The sequence below is a fragment of the Tasmannia lanceolata genome, unplaced genomic scaffold (assembly GCF_043159265.1).
Source record: "Tasmannia lanceolata isolate RefF3 unplaced genomic scaffold, GAP_Taslan_0.1 ptg000029l, whole genome shotgun sequence".
In the NCBI taxonomy this organism is placed as follows: domain Eukaryota; kingdom Viridiplantae; phylum Streptophyta; class Magnoliopsida; order Canellales; family Winteraceae; genus Tasmannia; species Tasmannia lanceolata.
Genome location: NW_027518706.1, coordinates 6,447,030 through 6,458,143, shown reverse-complemented (window position 1 = coordinate 6,458,143; position 11,114 = coordinate 6,447,030). Strand labels below are relative to the sequence as shown.

Below are 11,114 nucleotides of genomic sequence, written 5' to 3'. Positions count from 1 at the left end.
GAGGGAAAAAAACCAAATACTAGACTTTGAAATTTGGAGTCCAAATTCCACATAAAGGTCTAGTGAGATGAAATGAAAATGGGCAGACAAAAAACAAAAGGTGTATCTGTTCAGCACAAGAAGAGCTTCAACCAGGATGGAGCTTTGGTCATTTATCCTCTCTCTAAATCTCTTCTTGAATGTACTACTTTCAGAATCTATAACCACCACCACCTTACTAGGAAACGAAACCAATCGAATGGCTCTGCTCTCCTTCAAGGATGGTATAAGGAGTGATCCTCTTGGAGCCTTATCATCATGGAACCATACTCTCCATTTCTGCCAGTGGAATGGAATCACGTGCGGTCGGAGGCATCAAAGGGTCACTGTATTGAACCTTAGTGGGCAGAACTTGCTTAGTGAGCAGAAGTTGGTGGGTACTCTATCTCCTGCCATATCCAACCTCACCTTTCTTAGGGAAATCCACCTCCAAGAAAACAGCTTCAATGGCCAAATATCCCAAGATATTGGCCGTCTATTTAGATTGCGATATCTTAATATGAGCTATAATTCCTTGGGAGGGGAAATTCCATCCAATCTCACCCACTGTAGGGACCTCGGAGTCATCGATTTGAGTTACAATGAGTTGACAGGGAAAATTCCCATCCAACTAAGTACTCTACCCAAGCTTTTCTGGTTGTATCTTTTTCATAATCATCTTACAGGGAGCATTCCACCTCAACTAGGGAACGTTTCATCTCTCATTTATCTCTATTTAGGTGAAAATAGATTGGTGGGTCACATCCCAGATGACCTGACACGAATTAGTCACTTGAAATTCATCGCCCTTTCTTCAAATTTAATATCTGGTACGGTTCCTTCCTCTTTTTATAATAATCTCTCATTTCTTGTGGTCTTTGACGTGGCAGATAACCAGTTGCATGGAACCCTTCCAGCCAACATAGGATTCTCTCTTCCTAAACTCCAATATCTACTTTTAGGAAGCAATCAATTTACCGGACACATTCCAAATTCCTTATCCAATGTTCAGCGGACAGGTGCCGGAAAATATTGGCTGGGCAAAGAATCTACTCGAATTTGACTTGAGCTATAATTACCTAGGCCTTGGTAGAGCTGATGACTTGAAATTTATCACTTCTTTGACCAACTGTAGTAATCTAAATCAGATTACCATAGAGAGTAATCATTTTGTTGGCCTATTTCCCAACTACATAGCCAATCTCTCAACTAACCTTTATCAGTTGGCAATAGGAGAAAACCAAATATCTGGTAACATCCCTAGTCAGATCGGGAATCTCATCAACTTACAAGCTTTGGGTATATATTCAACCTTCATCACGGGTTCTATTCCCACTTCAATTGGGATGCTCCAGAACTTACAACAACTCTACTTGGGAAATAATAGTTTGTCCGGGAAAATCCCATACAATATTGGAAATATTACTCAATTGACCGACCTTGATTTACCATTTAACAACCTGCAAGGAAGCATACCTCTATCTCTTGCAAACTGTACAAAACTTTTAAGATTGAGCCTTTCTCGAAATAACCTTCGAGGTACGATACCAAAACAAATTATTGGCCTTTCTTCGCTATCAATACAACTCGATTTGTCTCAACAAATTTTTACTGGCTCCCTCCCATCAGAAGTGAGTAACTTGAAAATTCTAGCGGGATTGGATGCTTCTCAGAACAAATTGTCAGGTGAAGTCCCAAGCACTCTTGCAAATTGTAAGAGCATGCGAGAACTTTATATGCATGGTAACTCCTTCCAAGGAGATGTTTCGTCAGTTTTTACTACATTAACATCAATTGAAGCCCTTGATCTTTCATACAATAACTTCTCAGGGAAGATTCCAAAATATCTAGAGGGGTTTAAGTTTCTACAATATCTAAACTTGTCTTTCAATAATTTTGAGGGTGAAGTACCAAAACAAGGTGTCTTTGGAAATGCTAGTGCAATTTCAGTCATGGGAAATGTTAATCTTTGTGGTGGTATCCCAGAATTAAAGTTGCCTACATGCCCAGTGCTAGCTAATGACAGACGAGGAAAAGCCCATGTTTTTAGAGTAATCATCCTAGTCGTAAGTGCGGTTGTATGTTTGATTTTCTTATTGTGTGTCCCTGCTTCACTTTACTGGATAAGAAAGTCAAGGAAGAAACCCTCTTCTCTATCTTCTATGGAGGGCCGACATTTAAGGGTTTCTTATGCAGAGCTCTGTAAAGCAACAGATGGGTTCTCTTCAGCCAATTTGATAGGCTCGGGAAGTTATGGATCAGTGTATAAAGGAATCCTCAGTCGCATTGAAAATGTTGTTGCTGTCAAAGTACTCAACCTTCACTTAAGGGGAGCTTCAAAGAGTTTCATAGCTGAATGCAACGCATTGAGAAACATTCGTCATCAAAATCTTGTGAAGATCTTAACTTCTTGTTCAAGCATCGATTTTGGAGGTAATGATTTCAAAGCTCTCATGCTTGAGTTCATGCCAAATGGGAGTCTAGAGAAGTGGTTGCATTCAAAATTAGATGGGTAACATCAATTAGGAAGTTTAAACTTCATTAAGAGATTAAACATAGCAATTGACATAGCTTCTACGCTGGATTATCTTCACCATCATTGCCATACACCGATTGTTCATTGTGATCTAAAGCCAAGCAACATTTTTTTGGATGAAGACATGAATGCTCATGTGGGTGATTTTGGGTTAGCCAAGTTTTATCAAAGAATCATTCAGAGCTCATCTGAAGATCTTAGCAACACAACTGGATTAAAGGGAACTATTGGGTACATTGCTCCAGGTAATAATTTTATCAATTTTCGTCATCCAGTCTATTCTCAATAAGTTTTATAAAATATTTCTCACTTATTAGGTACATAATTTAGTGCAACAAAGGCTAAATTAGCATCTTGAACCAAAAAAAATTACTTGATAGCATTTCTATATTTATTGACAGAGTATATAGGAATGTTATTTTACATCAAGTGGTCTCTTACATGTCACCCAAATAATAGGCTACCTTTTTAGTACATACGACCGTGAGTTCTTTATGCAAAATAGTTGTCTAGAACAATGTGAGTCTTCCTCATAATGAAAACATGGTCATGAGAATAATTGAAGCCTTTTGGTAATTATCTTGAATTCCTTTTGCCAATTATCCAAAATTTAAGGTGGTTGATAAATATAAGTCAAGGAGGTTTCTAATAATTCCAAATAATAAATACGAGACTTTTGGATTAATGTTGTGACTGAAATAGTGTTTCCCATGAAAAGGAAGGTAAAATGATGCCATTTTCCATTTCGAGACACGTTTGGTTGGCGTGCACTATTCATTCTACTTTTTGATGGATTTTCAACAATTGCGTTTTAACTTGCCTGTCCCAAGCAAGGTTTTAAATTTCGACTGGAATTCAGGTTTCGGTCGAGAATGAAATCGAAATTGGTTGAAATCGAAACGTAACAGAATTTCGATCGAAATTTCGTTTTCCCCGAAATTTCAGGCCGAAATTTAAGGGATATATCCAAAAAAATCCTTTTTTATTTATTATTTAATATTATCCCGAAATTTCAGCTGAAAATCCCCAAATTTCAGCTGAAATTTCGAAGAAATTTTAGCTGAAAATCCCCAAATTTCAGCTGAAATTTCAAAGAAATTTTCTACAGGATAAAATATTACCTAAATGGATTCCGATAGATTTTGAACAAAATTTCACGCATTCCGAACCGAAATTTAAAACCTTGCTCCCAATTCAACATGAAAGTGAAATTAAAGATTTGACATTTACAACTATTTTGTTTGTACATAGAAAATGACATCATTTCACTTTCCTTCTACTTCTACTTACTTTTTACCTTATAAGTAGTATGAAGTTTAATTTGATCCACTTTTGTAGTGCTTTTGCATGTGTAATCACTGATACTTTGTTGGTTTCAGATGAAGGAATCATGTTGAGAAATTACCATGGTCCAAAATTGACTAGCGGTTTTAAGTAATACATGGTGGAATGCTATTCATAACTTACATGACTTGATTGACCAAAACCCATGTTATATGGATTCTTCTAAATGAGTGAAGTACCCGTGCGGGACACATACGTCGCAAATTACAAGTCTTTAAGACAGTTCTAGATCTCTTTTATCTCTTTTCTGATTATTTTTTTTTGGATGCTACTTCCACAACTTTATAATTATCACAAATTTTGAATTTTACCCTTCCTATTAGTGATTTTCTTAAAAAAGAAATAAAACATTTTATCTGCTTAACTTATTAAAATTTAAGTATGTTATTGGTTAAAATAATATTATTATGTAAAACATTAAAATTTGACAATTGATTAAAATATTTTGCGAATCTACAAATCATTCTTTTTTAGGTTTACTGAATTCGAGACTATGTATCCATGTCAGATTCTGACACTTGTACCTATACTAATGCAACATATGACATAACTTCTATATTTTCTTTCATTGTGCTAAATCGTTGCTTATGTGTTCTCTTAAAATTCTTGACTCTTTCCATGCAACTTAGGTTTCTAAATGTGAAGAGATCATTCACTTATCTATCATCTCTTTGATAAAATTTTCACATTTTTTTCAAAATCAAACCTCATATTTATTTTTAGTTTCTAACTGGTATCTTATATCCTTTATTACATCAAAAATTGTAAAAGATGTGTGGAATTGCAGAATATGGGGCAGGTGGTCATGTGTCCACAGCCGGAGATGTGTATAGCTATGGGATTCTTTTATTGGAGATATTCACTAGAAAGCGCCCCACAGATGACATGTTTAAGGATGGCCTAAGTCTTCACAAATTTGTCCAGTTGTCTTTGCCTGATCGAGTGATGGAGATTCTGGATCCATTAATACTTTTAGAAGATGCTGAAGAAAGAGCTACAAATATTGCTGAGAATTACAATGATAAGATACTCCATTTGCAGGAGTGTTTGGTATCTTTAGTGAGGATTGGAGTGGTGTGTTCTGCAGAATCTCCGAGAGAACGAATGGAGATGGGAGACGTTGTAAAGGAAATGTGTTCTATTAGAAACATATATCTTGGTGCTGAGATCCACAGAGAATGATGAAATTCACTGCTACATCCACTTTTGTTTCCCATTCGACAAAGATTACTATCTTACAAGTGGTTTCTTCTATGTGTTTGGAAGTTAATGTTATATTATATGTGATTGGGTTAGTGGTGCCACTTACAGGTGGTGCTTTTTTCTCATATCTATATTTTATCCAACTATTAATAAAAAATTATTATCAAATCTTGAGTGTGAAGGTTTCCATTACAATACATTGATCATTCCATCATGAATTACAAATAACATCACCAAGGATCTTTCGATCATATGGGAGACTTATGGAAGATGATTACCAGGCCATTAATTAAATCAAGGTAGCTTTGAAGAACCATGTTGGAAATTAAAGATAAGTTTGTTGAAGAAGGCTTTATTCTTCATTCTCCTTTTTTCTCCTTTCATTTGAATTTTTATGTGATGAATGTGTTTCTTCACATTCAGTCTTGGAGAAACACTCTCTCCAAGTTTGTGTGGAGTGAGATAGGCCTATTTTGATGAGAAACACTCTCTCCTTTATTTTCTCTTTTTTATTCTCCTTTGAATCTTTTAGGTTTTGTTTTCCATTCTCTTTGATTTTTCCTTCCTTTAGGTGACCCCCTGATTTTTTCCATTATTGAACTCATCATGCACAAACCAATTAATCATGAGGAATAAAGGGCGTTTTATATTTCTCCGCGATGCGTAATATAAAACCAGCTGTAGGAAGATTAAAGCCTAGGACTACTGTCGTAAAAGATCGGTGAAGGGTACTGTTTTAGGAAGGGTGAATGATAAAGCACCTCTTTCTGGTCTACTCTAATCACATGAAAATAAGAAAAAAGTTTTCCAATCCAATCCATTGAGGGGTGATTCATTGAGATTTGAGGTTTCAGATTTGAGATTTGAGGTTGGTGGGTTCTCTGTCAAACAATAAGAGAAGTAAAAACAAAAAGTAGGTAACAAAAGATAAAAGCCATTTATAGTTTGTTTTGCCTCACTCTCCCACTTTCATTTCCATTTTCATGATAGTGTGTTGACGAAAACAAAAGCTCTTCAATTGGAGTTTAAAACCATCTCCAGTTGACACTATTTTTAAGGTGTAATTCTATATTCAAATCCATATCAGGAATCCTAAGGAACTTAATTAACTCCTTAAGCCAGAAGCTACTTCCTTCCATGCCTTCCATTTCTTTGAGGATGAGCTTTTTTTAACTTATTTGTATCAATAGCCATCCTCAAAAAGCATGTTTGCATCCTAGGGAAGCATTGCAATGGAAGAGGCCAAACCAACTTTTTCTTTTTTCTGTGTGATTAATTGCAGCCCTATTTTCCTAGCATTACTCCCTGAAATTTGTCTCTTCCTACGTAATGAAAAGGGGCCCATTTATCATTTCCCTATCTTTAATTTCTTATCTTTTTATCTATTCTTATCCCACTTGATAAAACAAAAAATAAAGAAATTTTGTTCGTATCTTCATTCTACATGTCTAATGAGAGAGATTTAGAATTAACCTAAATTATAAACAGAGGATCACCCATTGGCACTGTCATTGTGATTTCTCACGATCCGCCCATTGGAATTTCCATTTTGGCCATGGTGTATGACCTCCTCAAGGTGAGCTTTAATTTAATTTATTTATTTATCTTTTATATTATTTTAAACTCAATATGTTTATCATATTCGCATGAGAGAGAAAGAGAGAGCTTAAGGCCCTTTTTAGATTGCAAAAAAGAAAAAAAACTTTCAAAGGTATTTTTTTTCTTCCCACAATTTAGAGGGAAATAATATGATTATTGATAATTAAGGGGATGCCATCATAAATTGATGGCCCCTCTCAATATAAATCGAATAGCGTTGTTTCAAGTTACTTTTTTTCTTGTTTAAAAAAAAGTAATAAATTTTAGTGACACTTTCCCTTTCCGAACTTTCCAAGAAAATTCCTGCTAGAAACAAACATGTCGAACGAGTGTGGAAAAAACCAAAAATGATGATTTTTTTTTTATATAAATGTGTAAATTTTAAATGTTAGATACGAAAGATCTAAGCTTAGTTATTTATTAAGCTTAACACTACCTTGCACACAAGAGTTTTCAACTCATTGTTACCAATTGTTGATGGAAGGGCTAACTTGCACAAAGCCCAGGCAGAGAGAACTGTATCAGTGTGTCTAATTTTGGATAAACCTGAGATTCAACAAAGCTATAAATATTATTTTATGTCATGCTACAGCTATCTCAATCATCGAGGTGGAACACATGTAAACTGATAATCTATGATATTGGTCAAAGAAAAGAGTAGAACGGTCATTGCACAAAATTCACGTTAATTTAACAACCCTATTTGCTTGAACATGAAACAAAAATGGGCAATTGCTTGCTAAGAAATGATATCAGCACAACCATATTTTGATATTTCCACTAAAGCATCTTGTCTTTTAATATTTAAAGAGCTGTCAAAAGGTTATTACGGTTCCCACAAGATAATTAAAAAGAAAATACAAGCTGGGAAAGTGCAACTATTAAAACATGGTTGTGCGGATATCATTTCCCTTGCTAAAATGTGACAAAAGTGTGACAGGCGGTTCTTACCACTGGCAAATGTAAAAAACATCAGCGATTATTTTAAGCTAATTTGCGGCAGTCAATAATGATGATAAGAAATGAATGAATGCTCTCTTCAATTGAGGAGATTTTATATGATGCCCGACCGTCAAAGTAACAAGGGTTAGGTGGCAAACCACCTGGCCCTTGATTTTTGATCTGGTCATAATACCTAGGTGGTTTGCCACCTAGCCCTTGTAAATCTCACCGTCGGGCATCATTTAAAAACTCTCAATTGAGAGTTCTTTGTTGTATATTATCTTCACATACAAATCTTGCATGTGAGTATTTAAAAAGGGATATTCTATCTAAGTAATCACTAGTGACAAGTCTCTTGGATAACTACAACAGTTACACGTGGATAGGGATAAATCCATCCACCATTGTTAGCAAAACTCCGTTTTAAATGGCCTTTTATTGGTGTGCCGTTTAAGACTTTTACAACGAATAAAACTCCGCAAACGTTTAAAACACATTTTAAACGCGTTTTAAACGTTTTAAACACATTTTTGGGCCAACTTTCCAATTTTACCCCACGATACTTTGTGAATGACAAAATTCTAAACACATTTTCTTTTGTTTCCATTTTTCTACTACATTTTTTTTGAACCTATGCCATATAAAACTCGAATTTTTGGCTTCCTGTTTTTTTGCCGAATCACATTTTGCTAACTATGATACTAACTATTTTCTTGTGTTTCCGTTTTTCTACTACGTTTTTTTGAACCAAAGCCATATAAAACTCAAATTTTAGGCTTCCTGTTTTTTTGTCATTACCTCCAAAGTTCATGCTTGAACAAGAAGTTAAGATCTTCACAAGATTTCGATGACGAATGTTTCTCAATGCGTTGCATTCAGCTGTGAAACTCTGTGAAGCTCCCCTTAAGTCAAGGTTGAGTACTTTGACAGCAACAGTATTTTCAATGCGCCCGAGGATTCCCTTGTACACTGATCCATAACTTCCTATGCCTATCAAATTATCTGAAGAGAACCCATTTGTTGCTTTAAAGAGCTCTGCGTAAGAAAGCTTTAAATGCCGACCCTCCATAGAAGATAGGGAAGATGGTTTCTTACTTGACTTTCTTAACCAGTAAAGAGAAGCAAGGGCACACAATAAGAAAATCAAACATACAGCTGCACTTATTACTAGGATAATTCCTCTAGAAACATGCGCTTTTCCTTGTCCATCATTAGCTAGGATAGGGCATGTAGGCAACTTTAATTCTGGTATACCACCACAGAGATTATCATTTCCCACTACTGAAATTGCACTGACATTTCCAAAGACCCCTTGTTTTGGTACTTCACCCTCAAAATTATTGAAAGACAAGTTTAGATACCGTAGAAACTGAAAGCCCTCTAGATATTTTGGAATGATCCCTGAGAAGTTATTGTATGAAAGATCAAGGCCTTCAATGGCTGTTAATGTAGTAAAAATATACAAAACATCTCCTCGGAAGGAGTTACCCTGTATTAAAACTCCTCGGACGCTCTTACAATTGGCAAGAGAGCTTGGGATTTCACCTGACAATTTGTTCCAAGGAACATCCAATATGTCTAGATGTTTCAGGTTACCCACTTCTGATAGGCTCAATGAAAAATGTTTCGTCAGTTTGCAAAAGTTGGAGGCATGATTACTTCTAGTTTATTTCCTGCTAAATAGAGTGTGACCAGTTGAGTAAGATTGCCAATGGTGGATGGGATTTCTCCATACAATTTATTATTTTCCAAGACGAGTTGTTGTAAGTTCTTGAGCATCCCAATTGAAGCAGGAATAGTACCAGTGATGAAGGTTTCATATATATCCAAATTTTGTAAGTTGATGAGATTCCCAATCTCACTAGGGATGTTTCCAACAAATTGGTTTTCTCCAATTGCCAACCAACTAAGATGGATCGAGAGACTGGCTATGGAGTTGGGCAATATGCCACCAAAAAGATTTCTCCCTATCCACAAAGTATTTAGATTACTACAGTTGGTTAAAGAAGTAATAAATTTCAAGTCATCAGCTCTACCAAGTCCTAGATAATTATTGCCTAACCCACTGAGTAGATTCTTTCCCCATCCAATATTTTCAGGCACTGATCCAATAAATTGGTTAAAATCCATTTTAAGCCATTCAAGACATGAAACATTGTATAATGAAATTGGAATGGTCCAGTAAAATGATTCCCTCCTAAAAGTGGATATCGGAGTTTAGGAAGAGAAAATCCTATGTTTGGTGGAAGGGTTTCGTTTAATTGGTTACCTGCGACGGCAAAAGCTTCAATAGATGAGAGATTATAAAAAGAGGAAGGAACTATACCGGATAATATATTTTCGGAAAGGACAATCCATTTCAAGTTATTAATTCGGACCAGGTCATCTGGGATGTGTCTCACCAAACTATTTACACCTAAAGAGAGATAGATGAGAGAAAGCTCATATTAAGATATCGCAGTCTGAATAGACTACCTATTTCTTGGGATATTTGGCCATTGAAGTTGTTTTCTTGGGGGTAGATTTCTCTAATTTTATCTAATGCATTTACCTCCAATTGGATAAATTTCATTTACCTCCAATTTCATTTACCTCTATGTGGAATTTCGACTCCAAATTTCAAATTCTACGATTTGGTTTTGTTTCCCCTTCGAGGGGGTCCATGAAAGTCACAACTTTGAATGAAATTTATGGACTCTTAATTCCCGTCCAAAAAATTTCTAATGCCTGAGAATCCATTAGTTGACAATTATGACACAATACATCCTCTTCCTTTCTAAAGAGGGAAAACCATATTGACTTGACCTCATCATTCTTCATTTATTAGGTCTTTAGAACCGCTAGGTTTTGGATTTTTAGAATAAATTTTCAATCCAAAACTGATTACCGGAGTCAAATTGTGTTTATTTTGTTAATCCAACGTTCAGTTTTGGACTTAAAATCCAAAACATAAACCGGCTTAGAGAATTCAATGACTAACCATTTGTAGTGAACGAGAACTTACGTGTCAGAAAACGGGTCACAAGGTGTATCAGCATTGGAGTTACTAGTTAAGTCCCTGTTCGTTTTGAATTTTGAAAATTAGTTTTTAGTAAAAAAACTCATTATATTTTGGACTAAAAATCAATTCTCAAAATCCAAATTCTTCCACAGGGGTCCACGCATGCACCAACATCTCCACCGATATCTGTGGTCCACAATATCCGTGGTCCACGTCACCCACCCAGAGGAGGAGAGATTAAAGAAATGAACCCTGAACCCATTGAAAAATGAATTGGAAACAACCTGAACCCAACCCAATTTACTTGGGTTCAGTCGGGTTGAGCTTCTGCTAAATAATGAATTGGAAACAACCTGAACCCAACCCAATTTAAGGTAAAAGCTCAACCCGAATTCCCAAAAATCGACCCGAGTTGAACCCCTATTTTTTTATCGCAAATGCTATGGCCAAATCGTTTGTGCTTTGATTTGA

General features: G+C 35.7%; 3 protein-coding genes across 3 annotated transcripts; 2 read left to right on the top strand and 1 right to left on the bottom strand.

Moving 5' to 3' along the window:
• Positions 1-238: 238 nt before the first annotated feature.
• On the top strand, positions 239-2,534 carry LOC143858984 (receptor kinase-like protein Xa21). The gene is made up of 3 exons (XM_077369669.1): positions 239-587; positions 705-853; positions 981-2,534. Exons 1-3 carry the CDS (start codon positions 239-241, stop codon positions 2,532-2,534), a joined length of 2,052 nt encoding a protein of 683 aa, XP_077225784.1.
• Positions 2,535-2,678: 144 nt separating this feature from the next.
• On the top strand, positions 2,679-5,080 carry LOC143858983 (putative receptor-like protein kinase At3g47110). Its single transcript, XM_077369668.1, has 2 exons — positions 2,679-2,799; positions 4,686-5,080. Exons 1-2 carry the CDS (start codon positions 2,679-2,681, stop codon positions 5,078-5,080), a joined length of 516 nt encoding a protein of 171 aa, XP_077225783.1.
• Positions 5,081-5,878: 798 nt separating this feature from the next.
• On the bottom strand, positions 5,879-9,772 carry LOC143858982 (putative receptor-like protein kinase At3g47110). Its single transcript, XM_077369667.1, has 3 exons — positions 9,352-9,772; positions 8,441-9,244; positions 5,879-5,982 (listed from the first exon to the last, which is right to left on the bottom strand). Exons 1-3 carry the CDS (start codon positions 9,770-9,772, stop codon positions 5,879-5,881), a joined length of 1,329 nt encoding a protein of 442 aa, XP_077225782.1.
• Between the last annotated feature and the right edge of the window lie 1,342 nt (positions 9,773-11,114).

Coding starts and splice junctions, on each gene's coding strand:
- LOC143858984 (XM_077369669.1), top strand. CDS start 239: ATGGCTCTGCTCTCCTTCAAGGATGGTATAAGGAGTGATCCTCTTGGA. Junction 588..704: donor TCCATCCAATCTCACCCACT/GTAGGGACCTCG, acceptor ATCATCTTACAG/GGAGCATTCCACCTCAACTA. Junction 854..980: donor CAAATTTAATATCTGGTACG/GTTCCTTCCTCT, acceptor ATCTACTTTTAG/GAAGCAATCAATTTACCGGA.
- LOC143858983 (XM_077369668.1), top strand. CDS start 2,679: ATGAATGCTCATGTGGGTGATTTTGGGTTAGCCAAGTTTTATCAAAGA. Junction 2,800..4,685: donor TATTGGGTACATTGCTCCAG/GTAATAATTTTA, acceptor GTGGAATTGCAG/AATATGGGGCAGGTGGTCAT.
- LOC143858982 (XM_077369667.1), bottom strand. CDS start 9,772: ATGGATTTTAACCAATTTATTGGATCAGTGCCTGAAAATATTGGATGG. Junction 9,245..9,351: donor AGAAATCCCATCCACCATTG/GCAATCTTACTC, acceptor TGAGCCTATCAG/AAGTGGGTAACCTGAAACAT. Junction 5,983..8,440: donor TTCAAGCATGAACTTTGGAG/GTAATGACAAAA, acceptor ATTGTTTGACAG/AGAACCCACCAACCTCAAAT.